Source organism: Chiloscyllium plagiosum, chromosome 13 (assembly GCF_004010195.1).
Source record: "Chiloscyllium plagiosum isolate BGI_BamShark_2017 chromosome 13, ASM401019v2, whole genome shotgun sequence".
Lineage (NCBI taxonomy): Eukaryota > Metazoa > Chordata > Chondrichthyes > Orectolobiformes > Hemiscylliidae > Chiloscyllium > Chiloscyllium plagiosum.
The window spans coordinates 74,882,181-74,908,685 of record NC_057722.1 but is presented as its reverse complement, the minus strand read 5'-3'; the positions used below and the strand labels follow the sequence as shown (position 1 = coordinate 74,908,685).

Genomic DNA, 26,505 nt, shown 5'->3' with positions numbered 1-26,505 from the left:
ATTAGGGTTAGGGTTCAAGCTAGAATGGGGTTAGGGTCAGGATTGGGGTTAAGATTAGGGTTGGGATTAGAGTATGGGTTAGAGTTAGGATTGGGAGTAGGGATATGGGGAGGAGATATATGAAAAAAGCTAGGGCTAGGGTTAGGGTTATGGTTTTGGTTATCGTTGGGGTTAGGGTTAGGTTTATGGTTATCGTTGGGGTTAGAGTTAGGGTTATGGTCGGGTTTTGGTTATGGTTGGGGTTTGGTTTGGGGAGGTGATATTTGAAAAGGTCGGTGAATTGAAAGGTTGAGTTTCCTTCTATTATTGAGCTTGGCTTCCAACTGGGCCAGTTGGAGATGCTCGAAATTAAGTTTACACTGAACGTCCAGTTTTCTCTTCTATCCATGAATATTTCTTGTCCTGAACGATAATCTGAGCAGCCTTGACAAATTAAACACTGCAATGCCTTGTGTAGAGACCCTGCAGTATTTTTGAAAGATTTGGATCCCACATTACTTTCAAACTCTTGAACTCTCTTACCTTTCCAGGGTCCTTGACAAGAGTAAACTGTAGATGAACAGAATGACTGCATGACTCCCTTCACCTGTAAACTAATCAGACAGGAAATTAGAGTCAAAAATTGCAACACTTTCATACCTGCAGATACCGTTCTTGTATACCGTTGGATCAGTCTATGCGCTAATGAATTCTTTGATCTGTTGGTTTGGAATTCTTCATTTCTGACACTTTACCAAAAGCTTTAAGTTAATTAGTGAATTTATGTCTCCACTGAAATTGCAAGTAGAGAAGGACAGTATTGAACTTTAAGGACCCTTCGGTCTAACCTTCAGTCAAATTAAAGATTCACCCTTGAGCCTGAACCTAACCCATGGGATTCAGTCCATGCCAAACATAATCCCAAACTAAACCAGTTCCACCTGCCTGCTCCTGGCACACATCCCTGCAATGTGATGCAAACTTCGAAGAATTATGTACCGATGTACCTGAATTCTTAGGACAAGAAGGTGAGGATTTTCAGTATCAGGATGAGGACAAAAGTACCACCCTCAAAAAATGAGTGCTCTTAGCTGGTGAGTCTAGGACCAGGGTGGCACAGTCTCAGAATGAGGGGCAAGTCATCTGAAACTGAGAATGAGGAGGACTTTCTTCACTAGAGGGGAACAAATCTTTGGAATTGTTGACTCCAGAGGTCTCTGAAAGTTCAGTCATGAACTTTCTGTCTCCAACTCAGAAATTCCAGGATACTGAGGACATTATGGGATATCAGGATAGTGCGGATGCAAAGTGAGGAGGTAGATGATCAGCCATAATCTCTCTGAATAGCAGAGGAGACTTGATTGGCTGAATGGTCTTCTCCTGCTCCTATTTCCTATGCTGTAATGATTAGCAGTCACCATAGTTTCACTCTTTCATTTGAGTGAGAGAGTCAACTGGAAGCAGTATAACCTGAGGAACACCACATCTCCGAAAAGGGACAAGGTTGAGAAGATGGGGCCTTCATAATAACCTCAGCTAGTACAGGAATTGAACCTGCACTGTTAGGCATTAGTAACCAGTCCAGCAAACTGCGCTAACCAATTTCCCAGCAAGCTATTGATTAAACTCATATGAAGCACCCTGAAGTGTTTTGTGATGTTAAATGTCCTACATAAATAGGTGTTGTAAGCATTCAATGGCCATCATACTTCAAAGGTTTTGGTCTTACATTAACCTAAGGCAATAAGCTGCAATATACTTTCATTTGCTAACACAGGGAAGTACTTACACAGCATATATGTTCAGCAATAAAATTTTGCAGCTTTTCCCTGTCAGTGAACTGGAAGAGCTGGAGCTAAGAAAAAAAATGAGATAAGTGTGAGGTAGCAGCAAAGACACTCCAAGCAGATCTGAATGAATGTTGGATTTCCTAGCTGGGATAATTTTATCATTCATTCATGGGATGCGGGTCAGCATTTATTGTCCATTCCCAATTGCCCTTAAGAGGGTGGTGAGCTGCCTCCTTGAACTGCTGCAAGTCATTTGGTGTAGCCACGCCCACAATGCCAACAGGCAGTATGTTTCAGGATATTGACCCAGTGACAGTGAAGAAACAGTAATATATTTCCAAGTCAGGATGGTGAGTGGCTTGGAGGGGAACTTGCAGATGGTGGTGTTCCCATATAGCTGCTGCCTTTGTCCTTCTAGATGGAATTGGTTGTGGGTTTGGAAGGTTGCCGTCTGAGGAGGCTTTGTGAATTTCTGCAGTCCATTTCATACATGGTACAAACTGCTTCTACTGAGCATCAATTGTTGAGGGAAGAGGTGATTATGGTTGTGGTGGCAATTAAGCAAGGTCCTTGCCCTGGATGGTGTCAAGCTTCTTGAGTATGTTTGGAGCTGCACCCATCCAGGTAATGGGGAGTATTCCATCACACCCCTGACTTGTGCCTTGTAGGTGTTGGACAGGCTTTGGGGAGTCAGGAGTTTAGTTGCTTACTGCAGGATTCCTAGCCTTTGACGTGTTCTTGTAGCCACTGACTCAGTTTCTCATCAAGGGCAATTACTGATCCTGGGGGATTCGTGAATAAAGCGATGACATTGATTGCTCGCGGGCAATATTTAGATTTTCTCTTGCTGGATATAGTTAATGTCTGGCATTGGTGTAGCATGAATGTTAATTGCCACTCTTCAGCCTTAACCCGAATATTGTCCAGGTATTGGAATGAACTACTTCAGAATTTGAGTCATCGTGAATGGTGGCTGAGCACTTTGAAATTATCGGCAAACATATCTAATTCTGACTTTATGATGGAGGATATTAGTCATCGAAGCAGCTGAAAATGTTTAGGCCAAGGATACTATCCTGAGGAACTCCTCCAGAGATCTTCTGGAGCTAAGATGGCTGACTTTCAATGATCATAACTGGAGTGCTTGCCCCTGAGACCCATTGATTCCAGTTTAGCTAGGGCTCCTTGATGCCACACTCGGTCAAACACAGCCTTGATGTTAAGGGCTATCACTCTCACCTCAGCTCTGGATTTTCAGCTCTGTTGTCCATGTTTGAACCAAGGCTGTAGTGAGGTCAGGAGCTGAGTGGCCCTGGTGAAACCCAAACTGGGAGTCACTGAGCAGGTTTTTGCTGAGCAGGTGCTACTTGCTAGCGCTGTTGATGACGCCTTCCATCACTTTACTGATGATCGAGAGTAGACTGATGGTAATTGGCTGGGGTGGATTTGTCCTGATTTTTGTTTATGGGACGTACCTGGGTGATTTTCCACATTGTTAGGTTAATGCCAGTGGTGTAACTGTACTGGAATAGCTTGGCGAAGGGAGCACAAGTCTTCAGTGTTATTGCCAGAATGCTGTCAAGGACCACAGTCTTTGCTGCATCTCGTGCATCTTGATATCACATGGAGTGAATTGAATTGGCTGAAAACTGGTATCTATGATGCTGGCGTCCTCTGGAGATGGATTATCAAATTGGTACTTCTGGCTGAAGATTGTTATGAATGCTTAAGCCTTATCTTTTGCACTGATATGCTGGGCTCTTCCATCATTGAGGATGGGTATATTTGTGGAGCCTCCTCCTCCAGTGAGTTGTTTAATTGTCCACCACCACTCACCACTGGATGTGGCAGGACTGCAGAGCTTAAATCTGATCCGTCGATTGCGGAACTACTTAGCTCTGTCTATCATGTCTGAAGAAGTGTCACCCTGGATTTGAAACATTAACTCGGTTTCTCTTTCCAGAGATACTGCCAGACCTGTTGAGTTTCTCCAGCATTCTCAGTGTTTGTTCCTGTCTATCGCTTAATGTTGTTGAGCATGCAATTAGTCCTGTGTTGTATGTTCACCAGGTTGACATCTTATCTTTGAGTCTGCCTAGTGCTGCTCCTGGCGTACCCTCCTGCACTTTCCATTGTACTAAGATCGATACACTAGCTTGATTGTAGTGGTGGACCCAGGGATATCCTGGGTCAAGTGGTTGCACGTTGTGTTTGAGTGCAGTTTGCTGCACAGCTCGACATAGACATCCAGCCTTGAGTTGCTAGATGTGTTTGAAGCACAGTGATAGTGACATGACAAGATGTGTTGCAAATGTGAAAACTGAACTTTATCTCCATAAGGACTGTGCATTGGTCACTCTTAACAATATTGTCATGGACAGATGGTTCTGCAGCAGACAGATTTGTGAAGATGAGATCAAGTTTCCCTCTTGCCTCCTTTACCCCTAGCCACAGATCTAGTCTACCAGCTATGTCCTTCAGGTATTGACCAGCTTCATTGACCTGTCTTGACTGCTGATCCTTTCTCAGTGATGGACATTGAAGTCCCTTATTGCCATTTTCAGAACTTCCCACAAAGGCTCACTCATTGTCCTGGCAACTTAATTGAGAACCCTGGTGAAATGGAGTTAGCATTACCATGGGATCTATAATCTATGAACTCGGCTGTAGATGTTTTCCTGGTTTCATGATATTAATTGTTCTCTTAATCAGCCTGAGCATCAAACTTTTCTAAGAACAATAACTCACTCTGTTGTACATTCAAAGGCATAACCCAGGAGCTTTCCCTTGTGATTAAGTCTACTTTTAGCTTTTAACTTTGAACACAGTGGCTCAGTGGTTAGCACTGCTGTCTCACAGTACCAGGGACCCAGATTCAATTCCAGCCTCAGGCCACTGTCTGTTTGGAGTTTCCACATTCTCTCCATATCTGCATAGTGCTCCAGTTTCCTCCCACAGCCCAAAGATATGCAGGTTGGGTGAATTGGCCATGCTAGATTGCCCTTAGTGTTCAGGGATGTGTAGATTAGGAGCATTAGTCAGGGGTAAATGTAGAGTAATAGGGTAGAGGAATGGATCGCTCTTCAGAGGATTGGTGTGGACTTGTTGGGCCAAATGGCCTGTTTCCACACTGTAAGGATTCTATGATTTCTTTAATCTCTCTGAAGTGAATACTTGTAACTGCAGTTTGAGGTTTACTATATGTTAGCCTGTATAACAAATGCCACAAAGAGTCAGGCTCTGTTGAGACAGATGTTCAAAAGTTGATTTACGACATTATTTACAAGGCTATAATATCAGAGATATACACACAGAGCCTGGGTCCCATGCTTACTTTACATGCGCATAACTGAATGACTATATTGACTGCATGACACAGAGAGAGTGACTGAAAGTGAGTCGCATCCCTTTGTAGTGGGATCTCACATGTCCTGAGGACCTGTTTAAAAGCACGCAACACCAGATTATAGTCCAACACCTTTATTTGGAAGAACAAGAGTAGTGCTCCAAAAGCTTGTACTTCCAAATAAACCTGTTGGACTATAAGCTGGTGTTGTGTGATTTTTAACTTTATCCACCCCAGTTCAACACTGGCACCTCCACATCCTGAGGACATATAACTGTCTTAAAGGTACAGGTCTGTCTGATCTGAAATCTATGTCATAATACAATACTTTTGGAACTGAGACTAGCTTTGAATAGTTAAAATTATTTATTTACTTTCATTTGAATGTAGCAGAATGCCAACTACAATGAGTTTCATTTATTTCCATCAATACAAGACACCATAATGTTATAATATGTAAAAAAAAGTTGCTACCCTGCTCTGCTTTCGTGAGTCACATTGTTTGATTTCATGCTAATTTCATGCTAACATTTCTGCCCTGTTTTATACATTTATTGAAATTCTGTACTGCCTACTATTAAAATTCTCTTTGTTCAAAAAAACTCTAGCTTTTAGCCGAACTGATTGTCCAAGAGCAGAATTTGTTGACCCGACATTGACATTCATGCAACACAAACACCAGTCATTGACCATCTCTGAAAAAAGAGAATCTAACCATTGCCTTTTGACATTCAGCAGGATAACTCTGCAACTCTAGTTAGCTCCTCTCAGGATCAGTCATGATGGACAGATCATCAGGTGGTTGTGAAGCAAGGCCCTGCTTCACAGCTCCCTGTCGAAAGAGCAGAGCTTTGAAAACCAGTGCATCCAAATAAACCTGTTGGACTATAACCTGGTGTTGTGTGATTTTTAACTTTGTCCACCACAGTCCAACACTGACTCCTCCAAACGATGGACAGAGTTATCTTGAGGTACCTCTCTAACAGGACTGTGGGTGTGCCTCCACCACTGCAGCAGCTCACAAAAGCAGCTCCCTACCACTTTCTTGAGGGCAATTAAGGACAGGTAGGAAATTTTGACCCTCCTAGTGATGTCCACATCTCTGGATGAATTTTTAAAAAGCTACAGGCTAAATCATAGAAAACGTTACACTAAATAACATGAGAATTGCTTAACTGTACACTGGATAGCGTGCATGTAAACTTATATGCCAATTCTTAGGGTAAGACAGATTGCAATGGGATCGATCTTTGATGGAGCGCTGAGTCTCTGGATTCCTCAAAAGTGTTAAGTCATATTTATCGGTCAACTGAGCAGGCAAACTTGGTCTTGGGTTTGGTGTCTCGTTTAAAAGTGGCAAAGTTCGCAGAGCTTAGAAAATGTAAGTTATTCAAATTAAAGAGAGACCTGTTAATTGTGTGATTCGCATGTTTGAGTGCTAACTCTTACTCTCTCCGTGTAGCTGTCCATTTTGTAGTCGATTGTTGGGGCAAAATAGCAGTCAGTGGTCACCAAACAAACAAAGCTCCCGGCTCCTTCCCCTGCAGTCCACAGAATGTCAGAGAGTGCAGTTGCCAGTGCACTTTCTTGTCCTTTATGGTTCACTCCAAGCAGGCTGTGAGAGAATGCAGGAAAATGTAAGGCACCAGCTGCAATCACTCCAACTGTGACCAACAAGTAGCGGATGGTAACTGAAGGGTTAGTTACTACATGGGTGCTTTAGCACCTCAGAAACAGACAAAGTCAATCATTATTTGACTCAATGTTAATTATGCTGAGCTGGATTTTATCCTCTGGAGGCAGACCAGTAGATGAGCGATGTTGGTGGCAGGCATTGGGAGGAAAGCCCAACCACCTCTCTCCAGGATGGAATATTTTGCAATGTCAGGAATGCCTCAATGGTATGATCTCTTGCACAGAAGAGACGGGCACCTAATTAAAGCAATTTATTTACCACATCCCCCCCAGTTGGGAGAAGGTGCTTTTGCTTTGGCTGTCTGCCAGGTCACTCCCATTAGACGATGGGAGTGGGATTCCTGCTCCAATGCCCATCTTCCTCTCTCGCAGTAGTGCAGGTCAGTCCAGCAGCCTTGACGCTGCCTTGAGGCCATTCCTCTGGTTGCCTACCTATGCCTGGCGCATATCTGACCTTCAAGAGCACCTATTCCTCCTGCAGCCTCAAGATGCAACCCACTGTCTCCTTGCTCTGATTCTAACCAGGGGGACACTAACTAAGGATGGGCATATTTCTGGAGGTTTCACCGCATGACTTCCCATCTGTCCCTTCAAACAGTCTTTTTACGTTGCCCCCCCACTTGCCTTTGATATTTTTACCACCCAGTTAATCAAAATGATTATTGAAAATGAAAAAAGAAATGAGACATCACGATAAGACTGTAAGACTAAGGAGTAGAAATAGGCCATTCAGCCCATCAAGTCTGCTCCACCATTCAATGAGATCATGGTCTATGTTCCCCCTAATACCTCCTGGGGTCCTCCAAGGTTGAAGCATGACAATTACTTACAGAATTGAATATGAACAGACCTCTGAGCAGCTACACAGTAACTTGGCTTAGAGGGAGCATAGATCATAGATTTGGAGATGCTGGTGTTGGACTGGGGTGTACAAGGTTAAAAGTCACATATCACCAGGGTCATAGACAACAGGTTTATTTGGAAGCACTAGCTTTCTGAGTACTGCTCCTTCATCAGGTGGTTGTGGACACCGTTAGGCGTGGGGACACCTCCCACGGTGTACGCGGCAGGTACTCATGTGACTTGGCCAACATCGTCTATCTCATATGCTGCAGGCGAGGATGTACTGAGGCATGGTACTTTGGTGAGACCGAGCAGAGATTGCAGCAACGAATGAATGGACACGGCAGAACAATCAACAGACAGGAGTCTTCTCTCCCAGTCGGAGAACACTTCAGTGGCCCGGGACATTCGGCCTCAGACCTTCTGATGACCGTTCTCAAAGGCAGACTTTGGGACAGGCAACAACACACAGTGGCCGAGCTGAAGCTGATAGCCAAGTTCGGTACCCATGGGGATGGCCTCAACTGGGATCTTGGGGGTGACCCCAAGGTGACCCCATTGCACTATATATATACATACACACACAGATAGACGCACACTCACAGACAGACAGACAGACAGACACAGGCACAGACACGCACATACACATGCCCAAATACACATACACACACGCCCAAACACACACACGCATGCACACACACACAGATCCTCTCTCATACACAAGCTCTCTCTCATATGCTCATACATACACTCCCACACTCACATGCACCCTGTTACAGAGTTATACCCCTTTACACTCACACACATGCACACACTCTCTCACAGATACTCATAACAAGCCCCCCTCCCACCCCGCCACACACACCGAAATGCCCACATACACATAAGTTTGTGGGGTGAATTTGTACTTGCAGAATTATATTTTACTTTGCTCAAAAACTGCATGAAGCCATATAAGGTTCTGTAAATCCATTTTTTCAATTAGAATCAGTCTGAACATTAGGGAACAGACAGCCTCACACAGGGCACTTCACATCTTCAATGCATTATCTGGGCTGACATGACATCAATTGTTAAAGTTCACTTGACAATGTAACTTTGAAAAGGTTCTGCGATTTACATACGGAAGAACTGAAACCAACATGGTCATTCTAAAAGATGAGAGACTTAACAAACAATCCAGATCTTTTTCAATATATAAGTTCAGTTACTGTCAACTTTTGCTATAAATTCTGTGTCTTATGATCTTATACTCCACAACCACCTGATGAAGGAGCAGCGCTCTGAAAAGTAGTGCTTCCAAATAAACCTGTTGGACTATAACCTGGTGTTGTGTGATTTTTAACCTAGATCATGATTGATTTGATAATCCTTATCTGCACTTTCCTGCCTTTTCCCCATAACCCTTACCGATTAAAAATCTATCTCAGTCTTGAATATACTGAATGATCCAGCCTCCATAACTCCCTACAATAAAGAATTCCACAGACTGACTAACATTTGACACACAGATTTGACACACATCCCTGATGAAGAGCTTATGCACGAAACATTGACTCTTCTGCTCCTCGGATGCTGCCTGACCTGCTGTGCTTTTCCAGCATCACACTTTTCGACTTTGATCTCCAGCATCTGCAGTCCTTACTTTCTCCGAAAATCTTTTCCCTCTGTGTTGCTCAGAAGAGATTTCTATTTAATCCTTGGACATTGCAGTTAATACAGGAGGACTGATAATCTTATTTCTAATATATGTCTGTTTGAGATGTACTCCCCTGGGATATCCCTTGCACCCTCCAAAATACTGCAGGTGCTGGAAATCTGAAACAAACACAGACAATGCTGGAGAAACTCAGCAGGTCTGCCAGTATCTGTGGAGAGAGAAACAGAGTTGAAGACACATTTTCAGTCCCTGCTAGGTTTCTCTAGCCTTCCCAATGCTAGCTGCTTGCATGGTCCCTGCAGTATTCCCTTGGGCCTTAAGAAATGCCCCTAACTCAGCTGGGATCGAAACATCTCAAAACTCATTGAAAGCAACCAATAACATTTCAAAATTATTCTTGAACATTGACCAATAAGTCAAGATGAGAGCTTTATTTTACCATTTAATATTCTGGCTTTCCAATTCACTGTTTCTGGTGAACAGCAAGTACTTGAGAATATGTGCTTGCACAGCCATCTGAATAGACCTGATGCCGCCCTTCAAAAAGAATGAACAATTTTAAGAAACATCAATCTTATCAGCCTTGTTTTAACATATTGCAGTCCTACTAATCACACTTAAACATAACATTAGCTGTTTCCCGTGGATGGTGAGAATAGAACAGATGGACATGGTCCCAGAATAAGGAACGGGGCATTTAGGATTAAGATTCTCTACCCAGGGAATTTTAGAAGTTCTCTATCATAGAGGGCTGTGGAGAGTCAATTATCGAGTAGATTCAAGGCTGAATTCAATAGATTTCTGGAAACAATGACACCAAGGGATGTGGAGAAAAATGGTGTCAAGTCCACAATCTGTTTGAATGGACAGAGAAGGCCTGGTGAATCATGGAATCCCTATAAGGGGAAGCAGGCCATTCAGCCACCCTCTAAAGGGATCCCGCCCAGAACCACTCCCATCATTTCCCATGGCTAATCTACTTAACCTGTGCATCTTTGGACTGTGGGAAGAAACTGGAGCACCCAGAGGAAACGCACACAGGGAGAATATGCAAACACCACACTGTCACTCGAGGGTGAAGTTGAACCTGGGTTCCCTGGAGCTGTGAGGCAGCAGTGCTAACCACTGAGCCACCATGGTGATTGAAAAGCCTACTCCTGCTCTTATATCCAATATTGCTCCAGATAAATGGGTGCTTTTAGACTATCAAACCGCAACCTTTACCAACTGGATGACAAAACTTAATTGGAAATTCTGAAAAAAATTCTTTCTCAAAGAATGTGGAAGTTGACACTGCTGAAATGAATTGTATTTACGCAGTTAACAGGAAGTGCTTGAGTGCAAAGGGAATAGGTTGCAATGATAGATGTAGATGAGAAAAGATTGGAAGGAAATCAATAGAACAAAATTAATCAGCACAGGCTGGTTAAACTGAAGGATCTTGTGGCACAATAGGATTATCACTTTGGTTGTATCAGGCCTCTTTTAGAAATACATGTTGTAATTTAAGAGTTTTATTTGCCCATAAGCTGTCAGGAGTTAGGGTCAGTAGTCATGACAGAGTGTAAATCTGGCATTCTGAATCAATAGAAATGAAAATCAGGTATGTTCCTATAAAGGTGAGCAATCCATAATGCAAGTTAATGCTCAGGCATGAAGTTTAACATTTATTCTGGAGTCTACATTTGATAGCAGGAGACTTGGTAACATAGTGGTAATATCAGTGGGTTAGCATCTCAAGGCCCAAGCCAGTTATCTGGGGCCTGGGTTTGAATCCCATCATGGATGCTGGTGGTGTTTAAGTTGAGTACAGCTCTAACTGAATCTATATTTTTCTTTTTGGCAAAGAGCAAGCTACATTGACCTTATTTTAGAGGGGTTTTTTTGCTGTGAGATCCAGTGAGATTTCTCATCGTATCTTACCAAACGTGCCTCATTAACTGCCTACCCACTTGTGGAATCCGATAGTAGCCCCATACTTTCATCATCGTTCATAGAACAACTCATCATTTGCCCTGATGTCCACTGAAAATACAGTATCCTTTGCATCTGTACCATCTTTAAAAGGCCATGGTACACCTGGACATTCATTGGCACACAGCATTGCCCCTTACCAACAACATAATGGCACTGCAAACACCAAGCCACGCTACTCACGGCACATATGTGGCTTTGTTGGCACTCCCCATTCTCTCACCCTCACTGCTGTTTAACCACCTAGTTTACCTGTCCATAGCTACACGCTGTCTAAACGTTCCCTTGAAATCACTGCTACCCTGTCCTCAATGCCCATGGGCATATATCTGGTCTTTGTCCAGTAGAGGAACATCACATCTGGAGATCAATCAGACAATTCCAAATAGGAGTGTTAATTTACAGCTGGCAAAAATGAACTCAAACAAAATGACTGGAGGGGGCGGTTCACCCCCACAATGTAAATCAGGAGCTGCATCGTGAGCGATGACTGTTTTACATTCCATGATTGTCTGCTTCACCCAGCTCTGAGTGACTGGGACCGGGGTAGAGGAGGGTGGGCGGAGAGGGTTGCGGGGTTAGGGGTTGGGGCAGGATGTCAGTCAACTCCTGTCTGCCTTGTGGTGCTTGATGCTGCTGAGCTCTGGCATCCACAAGGAGAGCTTCCACGCCCTCAATCTCCACCTTCTCTTCCTTTTCGGATGACTGTTCCGCCTCCCCCAGCTCCCCAGCATCTAACATGTAACCGTGTTGTGAAACTTGAAAGGGTTCAGAAAAGATCTCCAAGGATGTTGCCAGGGTTGGAGGATTTGAGCTATAGGGAGGGGTTGAATAGTCTAAGGCTGTTTTCCCTGGAGCATTGGAGGCTGAGGATTAACCTTATAGAGGTTTATAAAATTATGAGGGGCATGGATAGGGTAAATAGGCAAAGTCTTTTCCCTGGGATTGGGAAGTCCAGAACTAAAGGGTTTAGGGTGAGAGGGGAAAGATATAAAAGAGACCTATGGGGCAACCTTTTCACACAGAGGGTGGTGCGTGTATGGAATGAGCTGCCAGAGGAAGTGGTGAAGGATGGTACAATTACAGCATTTAAGAGGCATTTAGATGGGTATATGAATAGGAAGGATTTAGAGAGATATGGACCAAGTGCTGGCAAATGGGATTAGATTGGATTAGGATATCTGGTCGGCATAGATAAATTGGATCGAAGGGTCTGTTTCCATGCTATACATCTCTATGACTCTATGATGTCACCTCACTTCCTGCTCCAGTTGTGCCAGGCACAGCACACTGTCTGGATTCCAGTGGTGGTTTCTCTGACCCCTAAAGCCAGACTGGTGAAAGCAGTGGAACCCCACCATCTTCTCCATCTTGGGGCTTGCCCAAGGCATAGGCAGCATTGCATCTGTGCTGGGGGTTACACAATGGTCTTGTGAGGCATGGTTGCAGTAGGTACCCATCATTCCCCAGTAACCAGCCTTGCAAAGACACCTGGACGCTCAAACCCAGCAGGAACATAACAGTTCTCCAGGATGTAGGAGTTCTGGCAGCTGCCAGGGGAGTGGGCACACACCTTCAGGACGTGGAAACGGTGATCACAGATCACCTGGATATGAATGGAATGGAATCTTTTCCTGCTGATGAATTCCACGGTGTTGTATTACTGCGCTCTCAGAGGTTTCCTCCCACAATCCAAAAATGTGCAGGTCAGGTGAATTTGCCATGCTAAATTGCCCATAATGTTAGATGAAGGGGTAGATGTAGGGGAATGGGTCTGGGTGGGTGGCGGGTTGGTGTGGACTTGTTGGGCCAAACTGCCTGTTTACACACTGTAAGTAATCTAATCTAACCTACGGCCCGGGCTGCAGCACTGACCTTGTCATGGGGAAACAAAGTGAATCAGGACCTTCACAGGAAGAGGATGGTCCTCCACTTCCACAGGACTCAGGTCATTCAAGTACACAGCCTGGATTACCACTGAGACTTGCCCACCCCCAGGAGAGGGAGAATGGGCAGTTCCTGCTGTGGGCCCTCCATATCCTGAGGAAACCTATGGTTGTGACTCCTTCCAGAGCACCTCATTCTCCATGGTGTCCTGCTCTTGATGCTGGGATTGGGGTCAGCCCTGCTCCTCCTGCATCCATCTTCTTAGCAAGACCCACACAGAGACTAACATCCCAGAAGGAACTGCCTGGTCATCAGCTACCCCTTCTGAACCTCCCCTTTTACCCCACACTACACCAAAAGCCTCCAGCTATTCTCTGTGAGTCATGACATTACATGTTAATGATGCCCCTCTATGCTCCCCTGGAGGAAGATATGGTGTTCACCATTTCCAATGTATCGTACCCTCCGATGCTATTCGGCCCACCCTTTGTGCACCTTGAGATGCCCTACATCACTGTCCTTGTTTCCACCTCCACAATCATACCTGCTTCCTCACCTCCAGTCTTGACCACCCCACACTTAATGCCCCAAGCTCCCCCCAACTCAATCCCCCACCCTCCCCACACATTTTAGCAGTAATCCCCCAACTACCCCTTTCAGATACCCTCTGTACTTTTCTGTATGGACCCTCTGAGGGCTACATTCACCCCAAACCACAAGCAGCTTATAGACATGACTCAGCTGAGCCCTGAGCAGTTTGCTCACACATGCTACTGCCTGCATGCTGGCCGTATAGGACTGACTGCTGCTCACTGCCCAGATCGTACAGAGACGGATCAGTGGGCAAGCTGCCGGACTGTGCCTGTGAATGATGGCAACAGGACCTCTTGACCCGACAGTGTCCTCTCCCCACCCCAACTGGACTGAGGGCTAAACCCCAGCTGGTTTCTGACACAACCATTTGGTGCCATGTATTTGCCACACAGGCAGATGGTACACGTTGAGGGGGCGGTCAGGTTGACTCCTCGAATGCCGTTCATACAGACATCCAACCTCTGGATGGGACCCTAGTAACTAGCAAGACAAGTAGCCCATCTGTGAGTCAGTGTGAAAGAGCACAATATCAATAAGGCACTACTGATTGCCTTTGGCTCTGGTGGAAGTGCTAACAGGAAAGACACAATAGGACAAGGCCAGGCATGGAGGCTGCACACCGGCAGGTATGCGCTATGTAAGGATAGTAAATGAACATCACTGACATGCAGTCTGTTTCAAGTCACATGTTGGGTGTCTGTCCCTGCTTTCAAAGAATCCTTACAGCTATAGAACATAGAACAAAGAACATTACAGCGCCCTTTGGCCCTCGATGTTGTGCCAACCTGTGGAACCAATCTGAAGCCCATCTAACCTACACTATTCCATTTTCCTCCATATGTTTTTCCAATGACCATTTAAATGCCCTTAAAGATGGCGAGTCTACTGCTGTTGGAGGCAGGAGGTTCCACACCCCACTACTGCCCTTACTGCAATCTTTTGTTTCGTTCACTCACAGAATGTGGGGCAACATTTGTTGCCCATCCCTAATTGCCCAGAGGGCAGTTAAGAGTCAACCACATTATTGTGGGTCTGGAGTCACATTTGGGCCAGACCAGATAAGGATGGCAGATTTCCTAAACGAGTTTTTCCCAACCATCGACAATGATTTTCTGGTCATCTTTGGATACTTAATCCCAGATTCTTTATTGAAAAATTAAATTCCACCATCTGCTGTGGCAAGATTTGAAGCCAGGTCCCCAGTAAAATAACCGAGTTTCTGGATTAAAAGTCTAGTAAAAAAAAAAACCCACTAGGCCACTGGCTCCCCAATGCTGGTACTCTGTTAATGAAGCAGACTACAAATGGATTGGAACGGTGCCATAATGGTTGTAAGGGCTAGCAGTTGTCATATGCCAATGTCTCTGGATAAGAAAGGGTGTGAGTGGTTGGTGTCTGAGGATCCTGCCTTGATTCATGCCATTTGGTGGTGGAAAACATGGAGCCCCCCTCCACCCCACCCCCCACCCCCCAAAAAAAGTTACCAGGTACCCACTCAAAGTTACATGATGAGATTTCTCAATATCCAGCTTGTTTGGTGCATTTGGATAAGACATTTATCAAGCTCTAAGCCCTCTGAACTGGCAATTGCTGCTGATGGAGCAAATTGTTCCTGATGTTGAGAAAGAGTTAGATTTCAAGTGAGATTCTGCCTTAAGTCTCAGCATAGTTCACGTTGCCTGAAGATTCTGCCCCACGTCTCAACAGTGCTGGACTCAAATTCTCATTGATTGCTCTAAAACTCTTTCAGTTAGGAAGGGAAGTCTGTCCTATGTGTGACTCCAGACCCACAGCAAGGTAATTACAATTAGGATCCCTCCTGTGTGGAAACAGACCATTTGACCCACCAAGTCCACCCCAACCCATTCCCCTGACTAATGCAGCTAGCCTACACACCCCTCAACATTATGGGCAATTTGGCATGGCCAATTCACCTAACCTGCACATAGAATATGCAAACTCCACACAGACAGTCGCCCCAGGCTGGAATCAAACCCAGGTCCCTGGTGCTGTGATGCAGCAGTACTAACTACTGAGCCACCGTGCCACCTTTAATGGTCTCTTAGCTGCCCTCTGAAATAGCCTAGCAAGCTGCTCAGGTCAAGGGCAATTAGGGATGGAGCAACAAGTGCTGAGTATGACAGCGGCACCCAAATTCCATGTCAGAATTCTTTGTTCTAAATTGTGGATGATAGTTTAGCTTTATGACTTTAGACATGGTAATGGGTTTCTGTGTGTGGAGACACATGGATGACCCCAATAAAACCAATTGATTTTGAACAATTTTACTCACCCTCTCTGCCTCCAGGGCATATGCCAGATCTGAATAGGGATCTCGGAATTTAAAGTGGGATTTCTTCCATTCATAACTGAAAACTTGAAATGCTGTTCCAAACAGAATCTTCCGTAGTGCCTATGTGGAAAAGAAATCGCTGGTCATAATGCAGCAATTGTACAGAAGTAGCGGAGATCCATTTACACCTGGGGCCTGGATTTTCACTCCTGGGTCGGGAGTGAAGATCTTGGATGATTCCCAACTTTGCAAACCTGAACTGGATAATTGGTGAATTCTCGTTCTGAGCAGGTCTGAGCAATTCTTGTTCTTAGCTAAGTTAAAGGAAGGCAATGGCCTAGCGCTATTAGCACTAGACTGTTACTCCAGTGACCCAAGTAATGATCTGGGGACCTGGGTTTGAATCCCACCATGGCAGGTGGCATAATTTGAAGTCACTTAAAAAAAATCTGGAATTTAAGAGTCTTACAATGACTGTGAATCCATTACTGATTGGTAAAACCCATCTAGTTCACTAACGTCCTTTAGGAAAGGAATCTACCTCCTTACCTGGTCTAGCCTACATGTGGCTCCAGATCCACAGAATTATAGTTGACTCTTAATTGCCCTCTGGGCAATAAATGCTGGCCTGGCCAGTGCTGCCCTCATCCCATGAATGAATTTAAAGAAAGGCTGTGTTGCCAGATGCAGTGCTGAACTGGCAGGCTGGCCTTCTTTGGTACACTGATCTGTGTCGAAATTTGAAAAAAAAACACTTTGAATCATAAAGCTGTTCTCGCCAACTACACATTTCCTATATCCCTTCCCTGCCAAAGCATGCTACATCATGTGGCCAACTAAATCTCATGGCCCTCATATCTTCCATTCTAACCTATGACCTACCACCCATCCCCTGAACCTTCATGCCAAAGTATGCCCTTCTATCTATCACAATGGCTTTATAGCCTGATGCCAAAACTTGCCTCCTCCATACCTTTTATCTTTACAGTTACCATGCCAACTCACCCTGTATCTATCAAGGACAGACATCAGGACCCTTGCTAAGATTATTTGGAGTGACGAGGTGCCTACTAATGAATTCACTACTGCAAAGTAAAGCTACTCTCATGGCTAAACAGAAACACCGCATTTAATTTCCTTCAATCCATTATAAGAACAAACCGATCCATTTTAAGAACAAACAATTGCAAATCATAATTCCACTTTAATGAGTGCACCATCACTGGGAGCTGTCATTGAAACTGTGTACTGACAAACACCCCATTGTAATAATGAAGGGTTGTGAAATCCGTCATGCAAATCAGTCCTGTAATTATAGCCCTGAGGATTATGTTAATAAACTGAATTAAATAGTAAGCACTGATTTTTTTAACAGGGCAGACATTTCTTAAAATAGTTAAAGGGCAGAAGTTTGAAATGCCTTGTTTCGATATCTCCTTTGACAGTTCTGTTGACAGTTCCCTTTTACAGTTCCCTTTACAGCTTCAATGAGCTTGACAGTTTCAATGTGTTTATTCACTTTTTACACACATACATGTCTATTTTTAGCAGTCCTAAGAGCATCTTACCATTTGCAAAGGGCAGCATCCCTCACTCAAAGGGCACCTGACTTCTCCAAATGTGTCCTGGAACCAGCTCCAAAAGAGTACCTTCTTCTCCAGGATGGTATCCTACATCTCCAAAGGTTTCTGTCACTTTTAGATCCTCTATTACCACCTATAATAATTGTCTAATTCACATTTCAACCTCCCAATAGTGAAAATCAGTTTTAACACGTGCAATTTCTTTCTTGAATCAGGGACATGGAAATTAGCATCCACCCCAAATACACCCTTCCTTGTGAAAATGGTAGGTGCTGTGTTCAGAGCAGCATTCTGTCCTCCTCCAATTTTTGCAAGAATTGAGAATTACTCTGTCTTTAGTAAAATTTAGGGCCCAGTTTCCAAACCCAAGATACTAAATCAATTAGCTAGCATATGAACAATAGGCCAAATGGCATCCTTCTTTGTCAGCCACGGCATGTTTGATAAAACACTTTCACTCCCAAGGCAAAAGTTCAAGTCCCACTGCAATTTGAGAAAAAAAATCTCTAAAAGCTGACACTGAGTACTGAGGACATGTTACATCATCAGAGGTGCCATCTTCCAGATAAATCAATAAACTGGGGACCCTCAAAAGTAAAACAAAAAAATTCCATAGCACAGTTATGAAGAAGAACAGGGGGAGACCGGTCAATATTTATTCCTCAACCAACATCATAAAGGCAGCTTATCCAGTCTTTACCACATTGTGCTCAATGTGGGGGCTCTTCAGTGTGCAGACGGGCAGCTGCATTTCCCATATTACAGTGATAATGACATTGCGAAATAAATCGGAAACTGAAATTGTAGTCATGATGTGGACGTGCCGGTGTTGGACTGGGATGTACAAAGTTACAAATCACACGACACCAGGTTATAGCCTAACAGGTTTCATTAGAAGCACTAGCTTTCGGAGTGCTGCTCCTGTCAACCACCTGACGAAGGAATGTCGCTCCGAAAGCTAGTGCTTCCAATCAAACCTGTTGGACTATAACCCGGTGTTGTGTGATTTGTAACTTAATCTAACCCCATCAGCATATCCCTCTAGAACTTTATTTTGTCATGTACTTACACAACTCACACTTCACTGGTTCAGTATGATTGAACTCTGACAGGAAGGAGGGTGACCAACTAGAATCAGCATTGGGCACACTTGGCTGTTTTGAAGCTACACCCACTAGTTTTGAATGAATTCAGACTTTTAATGTTGCTGGGATCCATCTCACAGAGTAAATTGGTGTGGCTGGAAAACCAAACATGTTGGTACACTGTGCATTCACTTCATGGAATTACAGAGCAGCGATAGAGGCCATTTAGTCCATTGTACTCATGCTAGCTCTTTAAAAGAGGTATCCCTTGCTTCTCCCTGTAGCCCAATAAGTTAACCTTCTTCAAATATAGGGAGAGGCTGAATAGGCTGGAGCTATTTTCCCTGGAGCATCAGAGGCTGAGGGCTGACTTTATAGAGGTAGTTGTTAATTTTTACTTTAAATAGTGACTTCAGGGATAGTTCTTTACCTCTTGAATTTTAACAGTTATATCATTTCTGTATTGCAAGTTTAAATTTGGGGGGTTGGGTGGGGTGTGATGGTTGGGAACAATAAGGTAACAGCCAAGGTCTTTTCCCTGGTGTAGGGGAGTCCAAACCTACATGGCATAGGGTTAAGGGAGAGGAAAGATTTCAAAGGGACCTAAGGGACAACTTTTTCATGCAGAGGGTAGTGCATGTATGGAACATGCTGCCAGAAGGAGTGGTGAAAGCTAATACAATTACATTTAAAAGGCATCTGGATGGGTACATGAATAGGAAGGGTTTAGAGGGATATGGGCCAAATGCTGGCAAATAGGACTAGATTAATTTAGGATATCTGGCCGGCATGGACGAGTTGTACAGCTGTACAGCTGTTTCCATGCTGTACAGCTTTAAGATTCGATATATCTAAGACTGTTTTGAAAGTTACCACTGGATCTGCCCAGGTGGGCGGTGTATTCCAGATCACAGCAAGTTTCAAAGAAAGGTTCTCCATTCTCTACCCCTTTAATTCTGAAGCAGTTGCACAGATAGGTTAATGATCAGTCTGTAAGAAAATGTGAAAGATCAATCCTGCAGCATGCTGTTTCAGATTCTGCTTTGCTCATGACTAATTGTCGAACCAGCATGCTAGCTCCAGAGAAATACTGAACTGGAGAGCAAATCCTGGTTGCACTTCAAGATGGACGCACTGTATAAGGGCTTAATGTTATTCTAACATTTCTAATTGACTGTATCATGCACAACTGTGTAACACAATAGCTGCTGTTGTTTCAAGATGACTGTACCATGCATAGTGATAGAAATAGTTGCACTGACAGCTCTGAGATATTATTTTGCTAGGTTTTCATTCTCTGATTGCACATCCACACAAAAAGGATCTTGAAATTATAATAAATGTTCCTATCTGCACTTCAGTGGGAACTGAATGCACTGCAAAGAGCCTCTGAGGCAGACTGAACATTGACTAAATCGGGGAACAGGTTGAAAATGAAGGAATGCTAAGATAGCAAGGAAATATTTGTGGGTGCCGGGTATCAGTGGTAGGGCCCTGCTTACACTGCAGATTGAGTACTTGACAGGGTGGACAAAGAGTCCGCTAAAGTTGTTCGATTTTTGCAGATAATTTGAAAGCATGGGGATTTTCACACAGTTTTTTTCAGTCTTCCTCTGTAATGCTTCTCTGTAGGTAGCACTTATCTCCAAGTCAGAATGTTCTGGGTTCAATTCCCACTCCAGAGCTAAGGTTTAGTTGAAGTATTTACTGTGAAGAAGTTTGAAGCTGGTAAAGGGGATGCTAAAGAGAATTGAAATGACTGGCTGTAGAACCCAAGACAAGACAACCTCAGACAGGGATCTGATGACACTGATTGCAAGAATGTGGCAGTCATTTCCAGTTCAATCACACTTTTCCAGCGCCACACTTATTGACTTTGATCTCCAGCATCTGCAGTCCTCACTATCTCCCACTTATAAAGTGTCCCTTCTCTGTCGTTTCTTTCTCCAGAAGAAATAAAATAAATTATTTTACAAAGCAATTGCCACTGGCCACTTCCATAACCTCTCTCATAATGTACTTAATGAACCTGTCACTTTCATAACTCAGAAACATTCAAGTGAGTTTCTTTCCTCATCTTTGTCAGCTGAAAGTACAGGAAGTCCACACAGACAGTGGCCCAAGGTGGAATTGAACCCAGGTTTTGGATACTGTGAGGTAGCAGTGCAAATGTCTGAGCCACCATGCTACACTGAAGTTGCTATACATCCTGAAGGTCTGAATGAAGAGCTCTCAATGTACTGGGGGCATATCAACGCCCAGAAATTGAATTGCACCAGCTCTGTGTAAATAATTAGCAAATAGTGCAATCACGTTTATTTCATGTCGCACCCACAAGTGGGCGGCATGGTGGCACAGTGGTTAGCACTGCTGCCTCACAGCGCCAGAGACCGGGGTTCAATTCCCGCCTCAGGTGACTGTCTGTGTGGGTTTCCTCCGGGTGCTCCGGTTTCCTCCCACAATCCAAAAATATGCAGGTTAGGTGAATTGGCCGTGCTAAATTGTCCGTAGCGTTAGGTGAAGAGGTAAATATAGGGGAATGGGTCTGGGTGGGTTACGCTTCGGCGGGTCGGTGTGGACTTGTTGGGCCAAAGGCCTGTTTCCACACTGTAAGTAATCTAATCTAAATTTGCTCTCAGCCAAGCCAACCCATTCAAATCCCACATTATCACTTACGTGGCTGCTTTTCTCAAATGAAGCAGAAATCTGCGGATACTGGGAGCTCCACTGGACTTGAAATGTTAACGCTCCACAGGTACTGCCAGATCTGCTGAGTTTCTCTGGCATCCTCTTTTCTTTGTTTGATTTACTTGTATTGTATTCTTTCACAGGATGAAGGTGTCACGAGCTAAGCTGGCTTCTACTGAATAGAAAGGCTTTGCTAGGCCATTTCAGAGATCAGTTCTGAGACAACCACATTGTTGTGGGTTTGGAGTTCCATGTGCACAGACAAGCTGATAAACTTACCGAATAGAGCATTTGTGATTAATGGGTTTTAACAAAAAAATTGAAGATGGGTCTATAGTCACCATTACTGAAACCAGTTTATTAATTTACTGACACTAATTAATTAATTGAACTCAAATTCCACCAAGCACCATGGCAGGATTTGAGCAGTGCATCCAGGACAAAGCAGCCCGCTTGATTTGGTACCGCACCTACAAACATTCACTCCCTCCACCATCAACGTTCAGTAGCAGCAGTGTGTATTATCTATAAGATGCGCTGCAGAAATTTGTCAAAAATCCTTAGACAGCAACTTCCAAACCTATGACCACGACCATCTAGAAGGATAAGGGCAGCAGATACATGGGAAAACCACCACATGCAGATTCCCCCCCAAGCCACTCATCATCCCTGACTTGGAAATATATCACCGTTCCTTCACTGTTGGTGGGTCAAAATCCTGGAATTCCCTCCCTGATGACATTGTGGATCTACATATAGCACATGGACAACAGTGGTTCAAGAGGGCAGCTCACCACCCCCTTCTCAAGGGTGACTAGCGATGGGTAATAAACCCTAGCCCAGTCAGCAATGCCCACATTCCACAAATTAATTTTAAAAATTTAAAAACAAAGAAAAACACTGGTTTATTACCAGGAAGGTGTAAGTTTATGGGACGTTAGAGGAATAATGGCATCTCTGAGTACAAGTATGGAGATCACTAAACATGATGTCACATGATATCAAGGCAATAAAAACAAAGCAAACCAGTCTTTTTTTTCATTCATGGAATGTGGGCATTGCTGCCTAGGCCAGTAATTATTGCCCATCCCTAATTGCCCAGTGGGCAGTTAAGAGTCAACCACATTTTCCCTGGAGCATTGGAGGCTGAGGGGTGACCTTATAAAATCATGAGGAACATGGATAGGGTAAATAGACAAGGTCCAGGACTAGACGACATAGGTTTAGGGTGAGATGGGAAAAATATTAAAAGGACCTAAGGGGCAACCTTTTCACGCAAAGGGTGGTGCGTGTATGGAATGAGCTGCCAGAGGAAGTGGTGGAGGCTGGTGCAATTACAGCATTTAAAAGGCATCTGGATGGGTATATGAATAGGAAGGTTTAGAGGGATATGGGCCAAGTGTTGGCAAATGGGACTAGATCAATTTAGGATATCTGGTTGGCATGGATGAGTTTGACCATAGAGTCTGTTTCCATGCTATTCATCTCTATGACACATTGTTACCAATCTGGAATCACATGTAGGTCAGGCCAAGTGAGGAAGACAGATTTCCTTCTGTAAACGTCATTAGTGAAACAGATGGATATTTTTCCAACAATCAACAGTGGTGTCATGATTTTCATTAGACTTTTAATTACAAACTTTGTATTGAATTCAAATTGCACCATCTGCCATGGCAGGATTTGAACCTGTATCCCTGGAACATAGCCTGAGTTTCTGGATAACTAGGCTAGCGATAATACCACCAGGCCATTGCCTCCCCACTAAAGCTTGCTTAGACCATCACTGTTGGGTACAATTCTTGCCATTTTACGCATGATCACAGAGGCAGTGCAGGGGGTGCAGAGAAGATTTACAAGAATGATGTCAGGAATAATTAACAGTGCAGATATTTTTCTTGAACAAAGAAGACTAGAGGAGATAACCTGCTGAAGGTTTTTAAACCATGAAGTGGGAGTTTGGGAGTCATTGCTCTGGAGAAGTTAGCTTGAACTACCTTATGGTACAGCTGCAGTCCATCCATTGAAGGAACACCCCAGTGCTGTTGGGAAGGTCAGGATTTTGGCCCAGCAACATTGAAGGAATGAAATATAAATTTAAAAGAGGATAGTGTGTGGCTTGCAGAAGAATTTGCAGATGGGGTGTTCCGGGGTATGGAGCTCTGTTGGCTCCATACCTCTCTATGCGGGAAGGCTGTTGTTATAGCAACTGCTGCCTAAAGGAACCTTGGTAAGTCACTACAGTGCATCATGTAGACGGTACACACTGCTGCCCCTGTGGGGAAGGAAGTAAATGCATAACGTGGTGGATGGGGTATTAATCTAGCGGGCTGCTTTATCCTGGATGGTGTCAAGCTCTTTGAGTATTGTTGGAGCTACACCCATCCAGGGAAGTGAGGAGTATTCCATCACCACTCCTGACTTGTGCCTTGTAGATCATGAACAGGCTTTGAGGAGTCAGGAGGTGACTTACTCGCCTCAGAAGTCCCAGTGTTTGACTTGCTCTTGCAACCATGGTACATATATATGGTAGTTTAATTTCTGGTGACTAGAAACCAACAGGATGGTGATAGTAGGAGATTCAGTGTGGTGGTGCATTGAAATCAAGGGGAGATGGTCATTGTCAGGCACTGTGTGGCATGAACGCTACTTGCTGCTAATCTGCCCAAATGTGGATGTTGTCCAGGTCTTGTTGCATATGGACATGGACTACTACAAAATTTAGAAGGTCACAAATGGTACTGAATATTGTGCAATAATGTTATGAGAGAGGCAAGATTATTGATGAAGTAGGTCGAGATGGTTGCGTCCAGGATACTATCCTGGGCAATTTCTGCTGCAATGCCCTGGGACTGAGATGATTGATCCACAACTATTTCTCTTTGCAATCCATATAACTAAGACCACAAGACACTGAAGCAGAAGTAGGCCATTTGGCCTATCCAGTCTGTTCTGCTATTCAATGAGATCATGGCTGATCTGAAAATCCTCAACTCCATTTTCCTGCCTTTTCCCCATAACCATTGATTCCCTTCCTGATTGCAAATCTACCTCTGCATTGAATATACTCAAGGATCCGGCCTCGACAGCCCTCTGCAGTAAAGAATTCCACAAGTTCACTCCACTCTGAGAGCAGAAATTCCTCCTCGTCTCTGTCTTAAATGGGAACTCTGCTCTGAGACTATGTCCTCTGGTCTGAGATTCTCACACATAAGGAAGCAAGCTTTCCACATCCACCCTGTTAAGTGCCCCTGCCTGGTGTATATTCTGTGCCCATGCCAATTTCTACAACATTACACTGCTCACATCAGCTATTGGGGCAAACAACAGAAGCATGTCTTTGGGAAACCTGAATTTGGAACCCGTATCTACAAAACAGTGCCACATCTAAAACTTCTGCTAATGCTTCATGGACATTGAGTGACTTCTCTCCATTAATTCAGTTTCATGACTATTCTTCACAGATGCTCCTAGACATTGCTTGATTCTGTGAACCAATGACATAGCATGCCAAGAGCAGAAATCTCAGATTATTCTTCCCCTTCTTGCTCTCCGTGGCACTGCTCCAGATTGGATTTGTCCTCTTGCTCACTGACCCATCAGAAAAGCATGTCGGACTGTCATAACATTTTCGTTGTTTGGGCACTGTCATTAAAATGACATTTTGGCTACTTACACATGCTTTCCTTGGACGAAGACGACTGGGGAATAATTAACCAGTATCTCGCTTTGACATATTATATTTTTAAAGGGAAACATGAAGACAATGAACTCTCAACCCTCTTTTGTCTGGTCGAATCTATTGTAGGCTCCGCGCCACGAAGTGATATTTCATTGAGACCGAGATTACGTTTCATCCTTTGTTAAAATGTGATTCAGTTTCAACCACAATTGAAGAAAAGTGCTCAGGATGTATTGGCTTACCACTGCTGTCTCCAGTGTGATGGGCAGGCCGCCTAAGTTCGAAGATACAACAAACGCTTTTGGGACACAATATGGGACACTGAAGGTGGTGAAGTGACTACGAGATGTGATGCTTCTGGACTGAGGTGTTCCTGCTCCATCTTTACTCTCATCCTCAACCTTACGGCTGTCTGGATACTTCTATTTAAGAACAGAATAAATTAGTTCTAACACAGGTATCTCATCTAAGTCTTACTTGATAATGGTTTTACAGAAAGCAATTTAATGTGAGTTTCAAAGGAAATTAACAGAGGGAAAAAAATAATTGCGACAGTCAAGTTAAATTGAGTTATACTTACATTCTGGTTCCTTATAACTTCCTCCTGTAATATCTCAATGTAATTCTGTGTTGAACAACCTGCAGTTATCTTAGCTTGCAATACATCATCATGCAATTCCATAGAAAAAAAGGGTAAAAGAGAATCACGACCCAGGGATGATGGGCTTCAGTGTGATAGGTGAAATCTAGACAGATGCTCTATTCTTTGTCTCTCCCATCCCATGCTGTACCAGACGAAGACAGCAAGCATCTGAGCTCCAGCCTATCTCATCATTCACCTTAGAACTGAATTTTTAATGATAATCCATGGGGAGAGAAAAAAAAAGTGCCGGATATCACAAGACATTTGCAATCAAAAATACTTTGCTTTCCAAAATCTGCAAGGAATCCATCGATTATTTTATCACTGAGACCAAATGATCGGTGTGTCTCACAAATGACGAGATTTGCTTCGAGACTGCTTTACTAACTTCCATTTTTCAAACAAATTGAATTGTTAAAATGAAAAATCATTGCTTTTCTTTGTGCCCTCGCACTCAGCCACTTAACTCAAACAGCTCAGTTCACAATCCTTGCTGCCACTCTGAGTACAGTACTAGTGCACTGTCTGAAGAGCCATTTTCAGGTGAGGTCCCTCTCAGCTGGTCATAAAACATTCCCTGGCATAACTTCACAGAAGAACAGGGAAATTCTCCCTGGTGTCTCCACCAATATTGATTTTTCAATTAACATAGCTATCGAAAACAGATACTTGGTTGACCATCGTGCCTGTTGGATATGCTGTGGACCAAGTCATTACAACTTGTGATAGATTACAACAGTGAAGTAACTTTCAAGAGCACTTT

General features: G+C 43.8%; 1 protein-coding gene across 3 annotated transcripts in view; it reads right to left on the bottom strand.

The window, feature by feature from the left end:
• Positions 1 to 26,505, bottom strand: part of mindy4b (MINDY family member 4B) — a 92,612-nt gene that overhangs the window by 17,174 nt on the left and 48,933 nt on the right. The window contains exons 4-9 of one of the 3 annotated variants that reach the window (XM_043702744.1): positions 25,342 to 25,521; positions 16,062 to 16,181; positions 9,753 to 9,850; positions 6,565 to 6,730; positions 1,769 to 1,834; positions 523 to 593 (exon numbers count right to left, since the gene is read on the bottom strand). In XM_043702744.1, the coding sequence (XP_043558679.1) occupies positions 523 to 593; positions 1,769 to 1,834; positions 6,565 to 6,730; positions 9,753 to 9,850; positions 16,062 to 16,181; positions 25,342 to 25,521 (701 nt within the window). The remainder of the gene's footprint in view (positions 1 to 522; positions 594 to 1,768; positions 1,835 to 6,564; positions 6,731 to 9,752; positions 9,851 to 16,061; positions 16,182 to 25,341; positions 25,522 to 26,505) is intronic. The other 2 variants (XM_043702745.1, XM_043702746.1) reach the window with 2 other exon arrangements.